The sequence below is a fragment of the Zalophus californianus genome, chromosome 9, assembly GCF_009762305.2.
Source record: "Zalophus californianus isolate mZalCal1 chromosome 9, mZalCal1.pri.v2, whole genome shotgun sequence".
Classification (NCBI taxonomy): Eukaryota; Metazoa; Chordata; class Mammalia; order Carnivora; family Otariidae; genus Zalophus; species Zalophus californianus.
The window spans coordinates 64,000,841-64,018,527 of record NC_045603.1 but is presented as its reverse complement, the minus strand read 5'-3'; the positions used below and the strand labels follow the sequence as shown (position 1 = coordinate 64,018,527).

The window sequence follows — 17,687 nt, the reverse complement described above, 5'->3', positions numbered from 1 at the left end:
GCGAAATAAGTAAATCAGAAAGAAAATTATCATGTGATCTCACTCATATGTGGAATTTAAGAAACTAAACAGAGGATCATAGGGGAAGAGACGGAAAAATAAAACAAGATGAAATCAGAGAGGGAGACAAACCATAAGAGACTCTTAATCATAGGAAACAGACTGAGGGCTGCTGGAGGGGAGAGGGGTGAGGGGTGGGGCAACTGAGTGGGCATTAAAGAGGGCATGTGATGTAATGAGTGCTGGATTTTATATGACTGATGAGTCATATGAACTCTACCTCTGAAACTAATAATACATTATGTTATTTAATTGAATTTAAATTAAAATTTTATTGGGAAAAAAAAGGTGCTCAACATTACTAATCATCAAGGAAATGCAATCGAAACTACAATGAGATAACACCTTACAACTGTTAGAATGGCTATTATTGAAAAGACAAGAAATAACAAGGGTTGGGGCGCCTGGGTGGCTCAGTCAGTTAAGCATCCGCCTTTGACTCAGGTCATGATCCCAGGGTCCTGGGATCAGGCCTCATGTCAGCAGGGAGTCAGCTTCTCTCTCTCCCTCTGCCCCACCCCTCCCCCTGCTCGTGCTCTCTCTCTCTCTCTCTCTCTCTCTCAAATAAATAAATAAAATCTTAAAAAAAAGAAAGAACAAGTGTTGGCTAGGATGTGGAGAGAAGGAAACCCTCACATACTTTTGGTGGGAATGTAAATTGGTATAGCGACTATGGGAAACAGTATGGAAGTTCCTCAAGAAATTAAAAATAGACCTACCACGTGATTCCACTTTTGGATATTTATCCCACAAAAACAAAAACACTAACTTAAAAAGATATATGCACTCCCATGTTTAGTGCATTATTATTTACAATAGCCAAGATATCAAAACAACCGTTAAGCGGCCATAGACGGATGAGTGGATGAAGAGTATGTGTACACACAGATACACACAATGGAATATTATTTAGCATTAAAAACGAAGGAAATTCTGACACAATGGAATATCATTTAGCCATAAAAAGAAGGAAATCTTACCATTTGTGACAATATGGATGGACTTTGCAGGCATTATGCCAAGTGAATGTCAGAGAAAGACAAATACCCTATGATCTCACTTATATGTGAAATCTTAAAAAGCAAAACCAAGCCCATAGGTACGGAGAACAGATTGGTGGTTACGGGGGGGGGGAGGGGAGTGAAACGGGTAAAGGGGGCCAAAAAGTAGACTTCCAGTTATAAAAAAATAAGTTGTGGGGATGTGATATACAGCCTGGTAACTCTAGTTAATCTGTGTTGCATGTTTGCAGGTTGCTAAGAGAGTGGATCGTAAGAGTTCTTGTCACAAGAAAAAAAATTTTGTAGCTATGTATGTATGGTGACAGATGTTAACTACAGTTATTGTGGTGATCATTTCACAATATATGTAAATAGTGAACCATTATGTTATACACATGAAACTAATATAGTGTTTTATATATATGTCATTTATACCTCAGTTAAAAAGAAAAACTTGTTCACGTTTGGTTTGACACATGGTATTATCAGACTCAGATATTTCTGTGTCATCCTCAGTGCCTAAAACAACTTTTGTCTGATTTTTTAAGCCAGCAAAAACAATAATAACAAAGCCTGCAGCATTTGCAAATGTCAGTGATACTGTAAATAACATACTTTTTCCAAAATGTTCTTAAATGTGTTATTTGAAATAATTCCAAGAAATTTCCGAGGTGGTTCCTAATAGAGTGAAATAAATGCTAAGAAAGTTCAGATTTCCTTGTATCCTTTATGAGCCTTGTGTGAGAGTAGTATTTAACTGAATTGTTCTTTAAAGATTTATTTCTTGGGACACCTGTGTGGCTCAGTCGGTTAAGCGTCTGCCTTCAGCTTCGGTCATGATCCCAGGGTCCTGGGATTGAGCCCCATATAAGCTCCTTGCTCAGTGGGGAGCCTGCTTCTCCCTCTGCTTGCCACTCTCCCTGCCTTGTGCGCTCTCTCTCTCTGACAAATAGTCTTTTAAAAGAAATAAAAAAGATTTATTTCTTGCAGAGTATACGTGCTCTCTGTCATAGGATAGATATCAAAGGTTGAGACCCTGTCTCATTTCCTACCAATGGAATTAAGTAAATCTTAGGCTTTCTTTGCATGAAAAAATAAGAAAATTGTTAAATTACTAAATATTATTGATGGGAACAAAAAATGACTTTATCTGTAATGCTGAGAGGCACTTAAGCACCAGTTCATTGAAGCAAGGTTTTGAATGTACTTGAGTTGTTGGTTTTAAGTTGAAAGAGGCAATATTAGCTGGTGAGTAGGCAAGTTAAGATGTTGAATTACTGCTTTACCTTTTTGGAGAACTTGTGATTTAGACTATAAATATGAAATTGGCATTTGTGCTGTGAGAGGCTGACCTGTATGCACTACCTCAATGGCTCTCTTTTGGACTTCTAGTTGGGTTTGGCCATTAGTCAGGCAGCAGAAGCAGGAGATCAGAGGCAGGGAGGAGAGTGAGGTAGTGGTTTTACTTCCCAATCTTTCCCTGAGGGAGGTCACTGTGGGCTTACCTTGTGCTTTGGCCAAAGGTCATAGCTATGGTCCTGTGGCCCGTTCCATACCAGATGAAACAAAGATGAAAGAGCCTTGTATATTCCAGGAATTGCTTTCTCCTTACACCTCTTTAAAACCTCAGAGTAGCAGGGTACATTGCTATTATTAGCCAAGGGTATTGCACTATATCTTTTCGTTTCCCTATTCCTACTAGCATCTTTGAAAATAGTCCCTTTATTAAACTCTCCTCAGATTTCCCAATTTGAGTGAGCCATTTGTTTCCTTCTGCGATCCTGACTGCTTTATATATTTTTAATCATTATCCTAACCGGTATGTATGCCAGATAAACCTAATAATACTTATACTAATTGGGGGGCAACAGCTGAAGGTGTTTATAGAACTAACCTTTGTTTTCCTGGTACTTTGTCTAATCTAATGTGTTGTTAAAGGAAAAAAATAAAGTGTTAGATGATGTGTAAGAATACTAATAGTTCATTTAAATACAGACCCAAAAACAAATAAATACAGATTCCAAAATGCTGTTTTGCTTCCACCTTAAAAGAGGTTGATGGTTTGATTCTTTATTTTTATTTTTATTTTTAAGGATACACTTTTTTAATGACAAAATTTGTCTTAGGTATTATGAAATAGCTTTTCCATTGCATTAGCAACTTTCAAAACAATGTAGATAACAAATTATTTTAGAAGCTAGATTCTTTAATAAGATTATTGACATCCTTTTGTATCATCTCATTGCTCATTAATTTGTCTTTAGGGGAGAGTACTTATAACATCCAAGTTAAATCATTTGGCTATATATGGCTATATCATATAGCAATTCAGTAGGTTGCTGGATAATATTTTGACTATATAGGATTTTTGACTATATAGGATTTTCAAAATGTATCTTTTTTCAATTAATAAAGATAATTGAGAGTTAACCATTTTATGTAGTCATCTGGAAAACTCAGACTTAAATACTGAGTGTCTTAAGTGCAGCCAATTTTTAATTTAGGTAACAGTCTGAAAACTGCCAGTATTACAGAGGTTAAATCTAAATTAATTCACAGTTTTGGGGCGCCTGGGTGGCTCAGTCAGTTAAGCGTCTACCTTTGGCTCAGGTCATGATCCCCAGCGTCCTGTGATCGCAGCTCTCTGCCCAATGGGGAGTCTGCTTCTCCCTCTGCCCCTCCCCCTGCTCGTGCTCTCTCTCTCTCTCTCTCTCTCTCTCTGCTCTCTCTCAAATAAATAAAACCTTAAAAAAAAATTCATGGTTATATTGGCAATTGGCAATCACAGTTTTTCTTGGAGTGACATTGACTCTCGTCATATCCTCTTTAACACTTTTAGTACCAAAATGCTGTTAACCATTCTAGCTTTTGAACTACCAGTCTTCCATAGGAACTAGGAAGTATTTGAAAACCCAGGATTAAGCTGTAAAAGAGTCTTTATTTATTATTTTTTGATTGAAGTATAGCTGACACGTTACATTAGTTTCAGGTGTACAACATAGTGATTTGACAACTCTATACATTATGCTGTTCTCACCACAAGTGTAGCTACCATCAGTCACCATGCAACATTATTACAATACCATTGACTATATTCCCTATGCTGTACCTTTTATCCCTGAAAAGAGGCTTTAATTAAAACACATCTATAATAATAGCAAAAGAATTTGGAAAGTGTACTAGAATATTACTGCATTTTTTATACCCCTGTTTTATTCTGTTCTAGCTGCCATAACAGACTGGGTAGCTTATAAACAACAGAAATTTATTTCTCACACTTTGTGAGGCTGGAAGTCTGAGATCAGAGTGCTAGCATAGTCAGGTGAGGGCCCTCTTCTGGGTTGCAGACTACTTCTCATTGCATCCTCCCCCGGTGGCAGGGGCTGGAGAACTCTGTGGGGTCTCTTTTATAAGAGCACTAATCTCATCATGAGGACTCCAGTCTCATGACCTATTCACCTCTCAAAGGTCCCACTCCTAATACCATTATGTAACACTAAAACTTAAGGATTTCAACATACGAATTTAGTGCTGGGTGATGGCAGGCGGGAGTAGGGGATGGGCACACAAACATTTAAACCATAGCAACCTCTTTTCTTAAAATTTCTCCTTTTGCTTGCTTTGTTGAAATTCTAACCCCCAAGCTATTCCCAAGTATGGTGCATGGATCAGCAATGTCGACACCACTGGAGAGTACAAATCTCAGGCCACAAGCCCAAACTACTGAATCAGAACCTGCATTTTAACCTGAGATTCCCCAGATGACAAGTATCCACATCAGAATTTGAGAAGTACTCTAACCATTTCCTGCCATTGCATCTCATTAGATTAAAACAAAGTTGTCAAGTGTTAAAGCTGAGGTAATTTATGGATTACATAGTCACAGGTAAAGAAATTGATTAAATTTACAGATAGCCTTTTCTTTGTAAGCATAAGAAAGCCAAACTCTTTTTTGTAATCAATCGCATTGTACTGTTTTCCCGTGTTGTGCTTGTAGTGTAAGCTCAGGTACGTTGCTTTGTCAAGAATTATGTTGGGGATACAAACATGAATGTATTCAGGGATTTTGATAGTCTAAGAACGTGCATGGTGCAATCTAGAAGATGGAAATTAGTTTCATGTGTTAATAATGGTACAGAAGCTCATATTCACATTTTCAGATTCATTAGTGTTAAATTTTACCTTGGGGAACTATTGTAACATTTCTAAAGGGCCTTTTAAATTAGGATAGTTAACAAAGATGTCAAGGATTACTGGACAGTCTAATATCGTTGATGTATTGTCTTTCTGTAGCTTGTGACAGTTTCTATTAAAATCAAATTTTATAATTTTAACACAAGTGTAGTTACCAGTTATATATAGAATAGAATTTACAAAATAGCAACTAAGTTGTTCACTGTTTATGAGAGGAAAGCAGATGGTGTGGCCCTTCCATTTGGGGAATGGATCACATGTTAGTTTTGGATCTTGTTGAATATATTTTTTCATTCTTATTCTTGCAGATACATCAGGATTCATTTTTGATTTGCAGTCCAATACTGTATTGGCCCAGGGAGGAGCTTTTGAGAACATGAAAGAGAAGGTATGACTAGTTACTATGGATAGTAAGCTTGAATGTCAGTAAAATTTAGATGCTAATACAATCAGTGGCTACACAAACTCATTAAGAAAGTGAAATATGATTTTGTTTGCATAACTAATATCATAAATATTAGTTAATATTATAACAAATAATATATATGTGGCTAAGTGTGTATCTCATTTGGCAACGTTCTTTAAGGAATAAACTGAGTAAGATCGTTCCATTCATTTGGAGAGTTCAGAGCAAGAAGAGAAATAGATCTTCCAAGTAATATTCCTCTGGAAGAAAACGAAGTGTTTTTAGTAGTATAGCCCTTAATGAGTTTTATTGAGAAACACATAAAAGCTTTATGTGCTTTCTCTGTGTTATTAAGAAAAGTGTATTATTGATTATGGAGTCACAGATATACCATATTGGTTGAATAATATAAACACTTTCACATTTTAAGTTATCAGAATCTTACTTTTATCATTGAATCTGTAAGTTTTGCCTAAAGTCCATTTTGTAGTGATCAGTACTAAGTTTTTTGCTCATCTCAAAAATGTGTATTACCAATTAGCCCTCTTTGGATTATACATTATATACCTTCCCACTTTGTATGGTTTTAAACCTTATCATTGTTCAGGTAAGCCTGGAAAAAAAAGGGTAGAATGATATAAAAGTAAGTGTACTAAAGAAGACTTAGATTCTGGGCGCCTGGGTGGCTTAGTCATTAAGCGTCTGCCTTCGGCTCAGGTCGTGATCCCAGGGTCCTGGGATCGAGCCCCACGTCGGGCTCCCTGCCAGGGAGCCTGCTTCTCCCTTTCACACTCCCCCTGCTTGTGTTCCCTCTCTCTCTGTGTCTCTGCCAAATAAATAAAATCTTTAAAAAAAAAAAAAAGACTTAGGTTCTAATACAGACTCTGCTTATTACTTAGACAAGATACTTTATCTCTCTTCATATATAGAACTTCCTTTTTAAGCAGTATGGCTAACTAAAGAACCTGGAAACATTCCTGTTATAAAATACCTAGAAATACAGAATGAAAAATAACATTTATCATTTAAAATGCATATACCGTAACACAAAAAGTAAAGGATATCTCTAGGGACTAAAAATATAGAGGGCACTAAAAACCAGAGTGGTAAGCCTGAGCTAGGTAACTCTGATGTGTTTTGCCAGTCTCAATAAAAATTGGGTTTTACCACGCAGGGCCCTGAAGCCCAAGGCTTGTCCTGGGTTAGGATTTGGGGCTAAGGTCTTTTTTTTTTTTAAGATTTTTTTTATTTATGTGAGAGAGAGAGAGAGAGATCACAAGTAGGCAGGCAGGCAGGCAGAGGGAGAGGGAGAAGCAGGCTCCCTGCTGAGCAGGGAGCCCGATGCGGGGCTTGATCCCAGGACACTGGGATCATGACCTGAGCGAAGGCAGACGCTTAACCAACTGAGCCACCCAGGTGCCCCTGGGGCTAAGGTCTTATATAAAAGTGAGATCCTAAAAATATTTCACCTTCAGGGAATGGGTGAAGTAGAACAAATCTTCCCACTGACTTTTGAACACAATATTCTTCTGTATGTGTTTAGAGGGATATTTTAAAAGACAAAAAGAATTGCAAATCTTTAATTGTATTCAGTGTTTTATCATTAGTAATATGTTGTAGTTTATTAGTAATACTTTTTGAATATTATAGAATAAAGCAAGTTAATAAAAACTTATAGTATACAGAAAAGAAATACATGTTTAAAATTATTTAAGAAAAAGCCTTTTAATGTTATATTTGAATTGAAGATGTTATTATGAACTCATGTTGTAAAAAACAAAATCTCCTACCTCTATCCACTGAAAAAACCTAGAAATAATGACTCCCCAATAACAACAAACACAACCAGCTCCTAGATTTTGGTTTCAAAGTACTACTCCCCACCAAAAAGAGCCAGGAGAAATAGTCAATTTCACATTATGCAGTGAGACGAGAAATGAAAATTTTAAGGACTGGAAAGAAAGAAAAAAACTTATTATTTATAGACAATACAGTTATTTTCTATCTACATAGAAAAACCAAGAAAGCAAGAAATTATAAGAATTCATCAAGATTGCTGGATATTAAATTGATATACAAAAATGAAAACAGAATATGCAGTTATGGGCGCCTGGGTGGCTCAGTTGGTTAAGCGACTGCCTTCGGCTTAGGTCATGATCCTGGAGTCCCGGGATCGAGTCCCACATCGGGCTCCCTGCTTGGCGGGGAGTCTGCTTCTCCCTCTGACCCTCTTCCCTCTCGTGCTTTCTATCTCTCATTCTCTCTCTCTCTGAAATAAATAAATAAAATAAAAAAAAAAAAGAATATGCAGTTATTCTCAAATCACCCAGAGCAGAGGTGGGTGGGGGGGAGAATGGGTGAAATAAATAAAAAGTATTAAGAGTACACTTATCTTGATGAGCACTAAGAAATGTATAGAATTGTTGAATCATTATATTGTAATTAATACAACGCTGTATGTTAATTATACTTGAATTTAAAAAAAAAAACCTTAGGAATAAATCCAGCAAAATTAGCATATCTATTTTATTTAAAAAAATTTTTTTAAAGATTTATTTTATTTTAGAGAGAGCATGCACGAACAGGGGGGCATAGAGAGAGGGAAAGAGAGAACCTCCAGCAGACTCCCCACTGAGAGCAAAGCCTGCTGCGGGGGGCTAGATCCCACAACCTGAGACCATATCCACATCTGAAATCAAGAGTCCTCCAACTCAACCAACTGAGCCACCAGGCGCTCCTTGGCATATCTATTTTAAAGAACAACTTGGTGTTATGTAACGAATTTGTAGATGCCCTAATATTCAAGAATTCTAGTGGTTATACACACTGGAGACCTTCTCTCACTCTTCACAGAAGATGTGATTTTTTTTCTTTTTTAATTGCTTACAATGTGATAAAGTTGTTTTAAGCACTGACGATTCAGCAGCAAGTAAGCATAGGAATGTTCATTCCCGCATTTTTCATAGTAGCCAAACATTGGAAACAATGTAAGTGGCCATCAACAGGAGAATGAATAAATTGGCTATTTTCATACCATGGAAATGTTACGTAGCAGTTAAAATAAATAAGAGATGCATTTATCAATGCACAAAAAAAATCTAAAAAAACGATGTTATGTGAAAAAAGCAAATTGAATACAGATAAGTATGATAATGATATTTATGTAAGGCAAAACAATAGTATATATTACCTATGGATATATATATATATACATCATAATAGTGCAAAAACATGTATCAAGATAAACCAAATTCAAGGCAGAAATCTCTGTGAATAGGAGGGGATGGGATTTATGAGGGACTTCATGGGGGCTTCAACTGCCATCTATTTTATTGTATTAAACCGACTATCATGTAGTGAGTGTTCATTATGTTTTATATGCCTGAAACAGTTTATAATAACTTAAATTATAGTGTTATATTACAATTAAATGTTATGAAGTAAAAATTTTTTTTGAAGTAAAAATGATTTGAAAAATACTACTGAAAAGTGTAAGTTGTTACTGTTGGTGCTTCATTAAACTTTCTACCTTTCTCAGTAGGCTAAGATGAGGAAATATTGATGCTAAATTAATACCTGATACTTAATTAAACCACCCTTTCTTGAAATAAAATCTAGCACATACCTTCTATTTCTAGAAATGTTCTGCTTTTCTAAATTTTGAAATTAATTTTTTATGTGCTGTTATCACTCGTGTATTAATCATTCCCAGTGAGATGGTTGTATGGACTCTCACTGACACTAAAGAGTGATACATACCATTTTTTCCGTTACTCTCTATCATAGACGTCAGTTGCCAACTGACAAACTGATGCCAGAATTAAATGATCCTGTTGTCTTTTCCAGATAAGTGCGGTGCGTGCAATAGTTCCCAATAAGAGCAATAATGAAATCATCCTGGTTTTACAGCACTTTGATAATTGTGTGGACAAAACAGTACAAGCGTTCATGGAAGGTAATCCTTGTTCGGTTTTTAAATAAGTTTGTGTTTGTTCAAACAGAAGTTCCTTCAGACTTTTGTAACATTCATTCAGCAATCTGGTGTTTCATAGATGATATAGCAGACCCCATGATGACGTGGCATTTTTTTTTAAAGATACCTCTTAAAGATACCTCTTTCAGCCCTAGAAGTAATTCATTCATAAGCTGTATGATATCTTAGAATGAGACACAAGCTGAGAAAACGCCACCATTTTATTCAAAATGTTCTCTATTGGTTTTAAGAACAAATTGTGTGGCTAGTGGTATAAGGGACTTGATTGGAATTGGGTTGAATAAGAATTTAAGAAACTCCTAGTGACAAACCAGTGATCCAGCGGCCCAGCAACAGATGACAAATTCAGGGATTCAGCATTCTCTTCCAGGATCCTATACCATTTAGTTTGGTTCCTGCAAGTGACTAGAATGTTTAGGGTTTCAGTTTCCTTATCTAACATATAGAAGAATGGTGTGTTTAGCCAAGCTTTCAGTTTATAGAGTTGAGGAGTGTTTTATAAACTTCTTTCTACATAACTTGTTTGGGAAAAACTTTGCCTGAAGCTATTGCTTCACTGAACAGCAGCACCAGATTAGGTCTTCCTGTTTCTGTTCTGAATTTGTCCATGTATAAGAAACAGACCCAAATACTGTAAGATTTTTCTTTATCATCATCTGTTTTCTTTATCATGTTAGTATTGGGGTCTAGGGTAGTGTATAGCTCTCTCTAAAACAACATAGCCAAGGTGATATGTGATCTTCTAGAGGGGAGGGGATGGCATATTTGGGCTGAAACCAGTTATCTTTGTATTTGGTCTAAACTATATAAATAAAACAATCTTCAAAATGTTCAGGCTACATTACTCTCTTCTTAGAAGAACTTACTAAGGAAATTACATGGAGAACGGGGATCTAAATGGACAGGTGTTCCATAAGTATAGTGTGATTGTCTTACTACATTAGCTCAGAGCCTTGAACCTTAATTCTTTCCCTATTAGGAACTTTGGAAATTGTCCAGCAATTACAAAATGCAGGGACACTAATTCCTGGTTGACCATGCATGTGGCAGGAGAGAAAATCTGTAATTGGTTTCTTTTACAGGTAGTGCCAGTGAAGTACTCAAAGAATGGACAGTAACAGGCAAGAAAAAGGTAAAAATGAATTAAATTTAAAACCATGATATTGGCATTTGTATTATTAAAAAAATTTAGGCCCTGCAAAAATATTTGAAGAAAAGATTTACCTATGCCACTTCACTTCATCTGGTTTAAAAAAGTCTTCAGTGACACTGAAACACAGCTGTGTACGTAGAGTACCACACAGTCTCTTCCATGTGATTTAAGGCTTGAACTGACGACCCTGAGGTTGAGAGTCATGCTCTAAAGATTGAGCCAGCAAGGCCCCCCTCTGTTCACTTTTCTTCCATATTTTTTCTTTCTGTTCCTCAGACTTGACAATTTCCATTCTCCGGTCTTCAAGTTCACTGAGTTTTTTCTTTTGTCTGCTGAAATATGCCTTTGAATCCCTTTAGTGAATTTTAAAATTTCAGTTACTCTACTTTTCAGCTCCAGTATTTCTTTATTAATTTCTTTTAGGTTATCTATCTCTTTATGGATACTTCCATTTTGTTCATACTTTGTTTTCTTGATTTTCTCCACCATCTTCTTGTAGTTTTTTGAGCAACTTTAAGACAGTTATTTTCTTTTCTTTTAAGTTTTCAATTAAATTCCGGTTAGTCACCATATAGTGATTCGACACTTCCCTACAACTCTCAGTGCTCTCATCACAAGTGCTCTCCTTCATTGCCATCCCCTATCTCACCCACCTTCCCTCTGGTGACCAGCAGTTTGTTCTCTATAGTTAAGAGTAAGACAGTTATTTTCGTCTTTAATGTATCTGCCAAGAGATCTTTTTCAGGGGCAGTTTCTGTTGATTTTTTTTCCCTTTAAATAGGCCATACTTGTTTTTTGTGTGGTTTTTGTGCCTTGGGATTTTTTGTTGAAAACTGGACATTTGAATCTAACAATGTGGTAACTTTGGAAATCAGATTCTCCCCCTTCCTCAGGGTTTGCTTATTTTTTGTTATTGTTAGTTTTCTGGGGCACTGCTCTTTGTATTCCCCTGGCAGTCACTCAGCCCAAGAGGGTGGGGCTTGCAACAATGGGAGGAGGTCCAGCTGTGGCTGCCTGCCTCTTTGTCTGCACCTCTGTAATCAAAAGCGGTAGTCAGTGATCAGAGCCTAGATCACCAGTATTTGGAGGACGGGGTTCTTTTTGTCTACCCTGGCTCCCATAATTTGTGCAAGCTGCTCCAAGAACAGGTGTGCAGCTGCTTGTCCCCTAGGGTAACTGCTTCTATACTAGGAGCTGATACTAACTGAAATTAACCACAGTTTACTATCCAGGTCTTCACCTGCAAATTGCAAGCCTTCAGTAGACTCCAGAGTTCCAAAATAGTTACATCAGATGGGTCCTGCCAGCGTGGTTGTTGTCTAGGGAGACAGATTACTGGTGCTTCCTCCTCTGTCATCTTCCCAGAATCCTCTGCAGTGCAGTTTTAATTTATGTCTCTTACTAGACTGAGGTTGCACTTCGTTCCGTATGTTTCTATCCTATACCATTTTTTTCTGTTGGGTTATTGTTTTCTTTGTTTTTTGTTAGAACTCTGTATAAATTTAGTTCTTTGTATATAGGTTGGACATTGTTTTTCACATTTTAAAATTTACGTTTTGATTTTGCTTATGGTAAGTTTTACCATGCATAAATTTTTGTATTTATGTGTTTGAATTCATCCAAAGCATTTTACATAGTTATTTTAGTCAGTAGCTCAACATATGCAAAAATGTGTTCAATTTCTGGAAGAGCATATGAGAAATTGGTAACATTGATTATCTTTGGTAACTAGAGTTACCTCTCTGAATTGTGGGCGTCTTCTTTTTCTTTTCTTTTTTTCAAATCTTTAATAATCATTAGAACAAAAAGAAGAAAAGCAAACCCAAGCCTGCAGCAGAACCAAGTAACAGTATCCCAGATTCCGGTAAATCAGTATCCATTCAAGAGGAACAGTCTGTGCCTTCTTCAGAGAAAGGTGGTATTAATGGTTACCATGTCAACGGTGCCATCAATGATACTGAGTCTGTGGACTCTCTCAGTGAGGGTATGGAGATACTTTCAGTAGATGCCAGAGAATTGGAAGATCCTGAGTCGGCCACACCACATATGCTGGATAGAACAGGTGAGTTTATTAACAGGTCTTGGAAAGTTGCCTTCTGTTGAAAAATACAAGGGCTTCCTGGTTGAGAAAGCAATCAATAAATTACATTTAGTTTTAGTCTTTTACTTTTTAGTTTTTGTTGCCTTTTATGTGAAAGAGTCTCATTTTGTACAGTTGATTCTTGAACAACATGGTTTGGACTGTGTGGGTTTACCTATATGTGGATCTTTTTTTTTTTTTTTTTTTTTTCAAAAAATACAGTACTGTAAATATATTTTCTCTTCCTAATGATTTTCTAAATAACATCTTCTTTTCTGTAGCTTACTTTATTGTAAGACTACAGGATATAATACATATAAAGAATAAAATAAATATGTGTTTATCAACTGTTTATGTTACTGGTAAGGCTTCTGGTCAACAGTAGACTATTAAGTTTTGGGAGAGTCAAAGTTATATACAGATTTTCAACTGTGGGGGGCTGGGAGGGTCAGTGTCCCAACGCCCATGTTGTTTAAGGGTCAAATGTAATTATCAAAGGCCAAGAAAAATATAGGTTTTATTACATTGTCTCATATTTTAATTTTAATTTAAGTCAATCTTGTGGAAATCTTCTAACTTAATAATCCCTTAGTAGTTAGAGATTACAGAAGGTGACCTTAAGATTTTTTTAATTGTGTACTTACTAAGAAAATGATGATGATGAGATGATGTCGATGGCGTTATTCTAAGACTCAACACAGTGAGGAATGTATAATAATAACTGCAATCCCATGGCTTTCATGAGAAGTAGATTGTTGGTTTTTATAGTCCCACATTTGTTTTCTAGTAAGGATTTAAGATTAGTGTTGTAAATTCACGTATCTTGCACATTTATTAATTATTTTGAATGTTGGGAAGATATTGGGAATATCTCTTTTATTTTTTTTTAAAGATTTATTTATTTGAGAGAGGGAGTGCACACATAGAAGAGGGGCAGAGGGAGAGAGAAAGAGAAACCTAAGCAGACTCGTGCTGTGCTTGGAGCCCAACATGGGGCTCGATCTCATGGCCCTGAGATCAGGCCCTGACCTGAAACCAAGAATCAGATCCTTAACCGATTATGCTACCCAGGCACCTCAGGAATATCTCTTTTAAAATTGGTTTTTTAATTACTTATTTGTTAATCTCTTGCCCGTTGCTCTGTTGCTGCTAGCCTTATTAGTGTAATGACAATTTAAGAATTATTCCATACTTCTTAGATGTTCTTTTATTGATTAGTTTGCTCATACAAAAAGACTTAGAGAAAGATATAGCACCTATGCTGACCTCAACCAAACCAAAGATAGTGGCTTCCTTTTTTTTCTGAGCTGGCTCTCTTCTTATTTCCTCTTTGCCCTTTTCCTAAAACATTTAAAATTCTTCGTTCCCTGGAACAGTGTAAAATTCTTTTTTCCTCAACGTAACTTACAGAAGCTATCAGAAATTAGTGCTATTGACTCTCTTCACTTCCTTGTGCCCAGAGCTACCAAGATAGAGGGAACAAGCTAGCTTATCTAGCGATGTGTCATCTTCATTCAGGATGCAGCTTAGGGCTGAGCCAGATGCTACTTGTAGCCTCGTCCAACTGCTTCTGTTCTTTGTTCTATTTTGTCAGTTGTTTTTGTTCACAGCCTTTAAGAGGCGTAGTTTTGCCTGAAACATTTTTACCTTCCTTATTTGTTTATACTTAAGACTGCTTGATTGATATACCCTAAATTTTACTCTAAAAATACTGGCCTCTTTCTTTGACAGGGTCCATGCTGGAGAATGGCATCTCTGATTTTGAGCCCAAGTCTTCGACTACGCAGTCTACTCAGAATTCTCAACAAAATAGGAATGCTGCCAAAATTCTTTCAAGACCTACCACAGCACCTCAGTTTTCAAATCTGGGGATGGAAGATGTTCCGCTCTCCTCCACCAACAAAAAGCTAGGTAAATCAGAAGCCTACCTTTGAAAGAAAACAAAAAAAATCTGTTTTTGGCTAGCGAGGGCAGATTATCTCCTTGTTCCCACAGATAAGGTCTCAAAATGGTAGCAGGTAATGCGTTTTCTGTTTTTAAGGCAGTAACTACCCCTCTCTAACTCCATGTGCACAGTTGGAGTTTGGTACTATTTTAGATGTTCTACAGTCTTGTTACAATGACAGAGATCCTTTTAGTGAATGAAAGTCAAACTCTACTGGTCAGGATGACTTTTCTGCTAACATTAACTTGTTTCTTTTATTTGCTTTACTGCAACATTTTTGTACCGTTTCCTTCCTTTTTATCTCCTGGTTGACTTAATAGTAAAAAGATCTGCCATCTCTGACATGACATTTTAAAAAAATATTTTCATTTCTCTTCACAACTTCGTGCTCTTAGTAATATCTGTCAGACTTTAGCTTTAAACAAGATCATTTCCTTTTAAGTAAGTACTCAGCATTGACTTGTGGTAGCTCTTTGCCTTTTTTCTTTAACTGTAATAATCATTTAAATAATCAGCCAATAATTAAACAGGTAGAGATGATAGAGTGTCATACATCTAAGCAAGGTGGTCCACTCCACTAAACAAATGAAACATAGAAATGTAAGACACTTGTAACCTGTAGCGCTTTATTGAATTATTTATTCCACACGAGCTAAATTTAGTGAAGCTTTCCTTTTAAATCTAATGTAACCCTCAGCTTGGTGCAGAAAAGCACATCAAAAATATTCAGTCATACAAAAAGAAAAGGATGATGCTTGAAAACTTTTAAGTAGATTTGGAAAGAAATGAAGAGGAATTTAAATAAAAAGTTGAAAATCTGTATCTTGGTACATTATAAACTTCTTAGATCCATGATCCCACCTATCAACTGTATATATAACTTTGACATTAGTGAATATAGAGAGGTCAGTAGAACTCTTAGAAACTGGTTAGAGGGCGCCTGGGTGGCTCAGATGGTTAAGCATCTGCCTTCGGCTCAGGTCATGATCCCAGGGTCCTGGGATCGAGTCCCGCATCGGGCTCCCTGCTCCTTGGGAGCCTGCTTCTCCCTCTGCCTCTCTCTCTCTCTCTCTCTCTGTCTCTCATGAATAAATAAATAAAAAGTTTTAAAAAAAAAAAAAAAAAAAAAAAAAAAGAAACTGGTTAGAATGTGTTGGGTAGGTAAATATATTTCATCTTTATCTACAAAGTTGGCTTATCCACATATAATGCTTCAAACTGTACTACAGAGAGAGAATTTTATTAATTTTGTAGTGTCTACATGGTGAATTATATTCTACTGAATCCTGTCACTTAGAGAGTTTTGAAACTTTGGTACCTATTCAAATACTTATATTTTAGCCTTTTTTCTATGTTTTATTTCATTTTGAATAGTTTTTGAAGTTGCTGTCTTCAAATTCATTAACCTTTTTTTTCAACAGTTTCTAATCTGCTGTCAGTCCCATCCAGTGTATTTTTCATCTGAGACATTGTCTTTTTTTCATCTCTTAGAGGTTCAGTTGGGGTTTTTTAAAGTATCATCCATGTCTGTCCTTAACATGTTTATGCTTTCCTCTACCTTCTTGAACATATGATACCTGATTATATAGCTGTTTTGATGTCCTTATTTACTTGATTCTACTACATCTGTGACATTTCTGCATCTGCTTCTGTTAGTTGATTTTTCTCTTCACTATGGGTCATATTTGTCTGCCTCTTTGTATGCCTAGCAATTTTTTCTTGGATACCAGACGTGAATTTTTCTTTTTTGATTGCTAGAAATATTTTTTTTTTAAGATTTTATTTATTTATTTGACAGAGAGAGACACAGCGAGAGCGGGAACACAAGCAGGGGGAGTGGGAGAGGGAGAAGCTGGCTTCCTGCTGAGCAGGGAGCCTGATGTGGGGCTCAATCCCAGGACCCTGGGATCGTGACCTGAGCCAAAGGCAGATGCTTAATGACTGAGCCACCCAGGCGCCCCATGATTGCTAGATATTTTTGTGTTTTATTCAGGTGTTCTTTTTTTTTTTAAGATTTTATTTATTTATTAGAGAGAGAGCACAAGCACAAGAAGGGGAGCAGCAGAGGGAGAGGGAGAAGCAGATTCCCCACTGATCAGGGAGCCCAACTCAGGGCTCCATCCCAGGACCCTGAGATCATGACCTGAACCAAAGCCAGACGCTTAACCCACTGAGCCACCTAGGCGCCCTATTTTAGTATTCTTATGATTTGTTCTGGACTGTTATTTGGTAACAGTTTGAGGCTTGCTTTTAAGTGCTGTTAGGCAGAACTAGAGTAGCCTTTAGAGAGAATTTTGCCTCATTACTGAGGCAGTACCCTTCCAAGTGCTCTACTGGTGCCCCATTCTGGCTGGTGTGAACACGAACTATTTGTGGTCTGGGTGAGGTCTGGGGATTGTTCTGCCTGTTCCTTTCTACTGGTTCTTTTTCCTGTCTCAGTAGTTTCCTCACACCGATGCATTCAGAATTCTCTGTAGATTCCTGTACAATTTTCTCATCTTTGTATAGCTCTCTCCTCTCCAGTATTCTGCCCTTAGAATACTCGCCACCTTGGCCTCCCTGGTTCTCAACTCTGTCCCCTCAATTCAGGATTAGGATTTCTCCTCCTTGCACTGCAGCCTGGAAACTTGCGGCAGTAGGTTGGGGCAATCATAGGCCTCACTTCGTTTCTGTTTTCTCAGGGAAAAAGTACTGCCTAATGTCTGTTTTATGAAAACCCAGTTTCATATGTTTTGTCTGTGTGTATGTGTTTAGTTGTTTAAGACAGGAGGATAAATCCAACTCCTATTACTCCATCTTGGCCAGGATACCTTTTTTTTTTTTTTAATTTTATTTATTTACTTGAGAGAGAGAG

The 17,687-nt window shown here is 36.9% G+C and overlaps 1 protein-coding gene across 6 annotated transcripts in view; it reads left to right on the top strand.

Annotated features, from left to right (window-relative positions):
- Window positions 1-17,687, top strand: part of SPATS2 (spermatogenesis associated serine rich 2) — a 150,835-nt gene that overhangs the window by 110,775 nt on the left and 22,373 nt on the right. For all 6 annotated transcript variants that reach the window (XM_027594659.1, XM_027594656.2, XM_027594663.2 and 3 more), the window contains 5 exons: window positions 5,564-5,643; window positions 9,508-9,616; window positions 10,738-10,787; window positions 12,609-12,870; window positions 14,620-14,799. In XM_027594659.1, coding sequence (XP_027450460.1) covers window positions 5,564-5,643; window positions 9,508-9,616; window positions 10,738-10,787; window positions 12,609-12,870; window positions 14,620-14,799 — 681 coding nt within the window. The remainder of the gene's footprint in view (window positions 1-5,563; window positions 5,644-9,507; window positions 9,617-10,737; window positions 10,788-12,608; window positions 12,871-14,619; window positions 14,800-17,687) is intronic.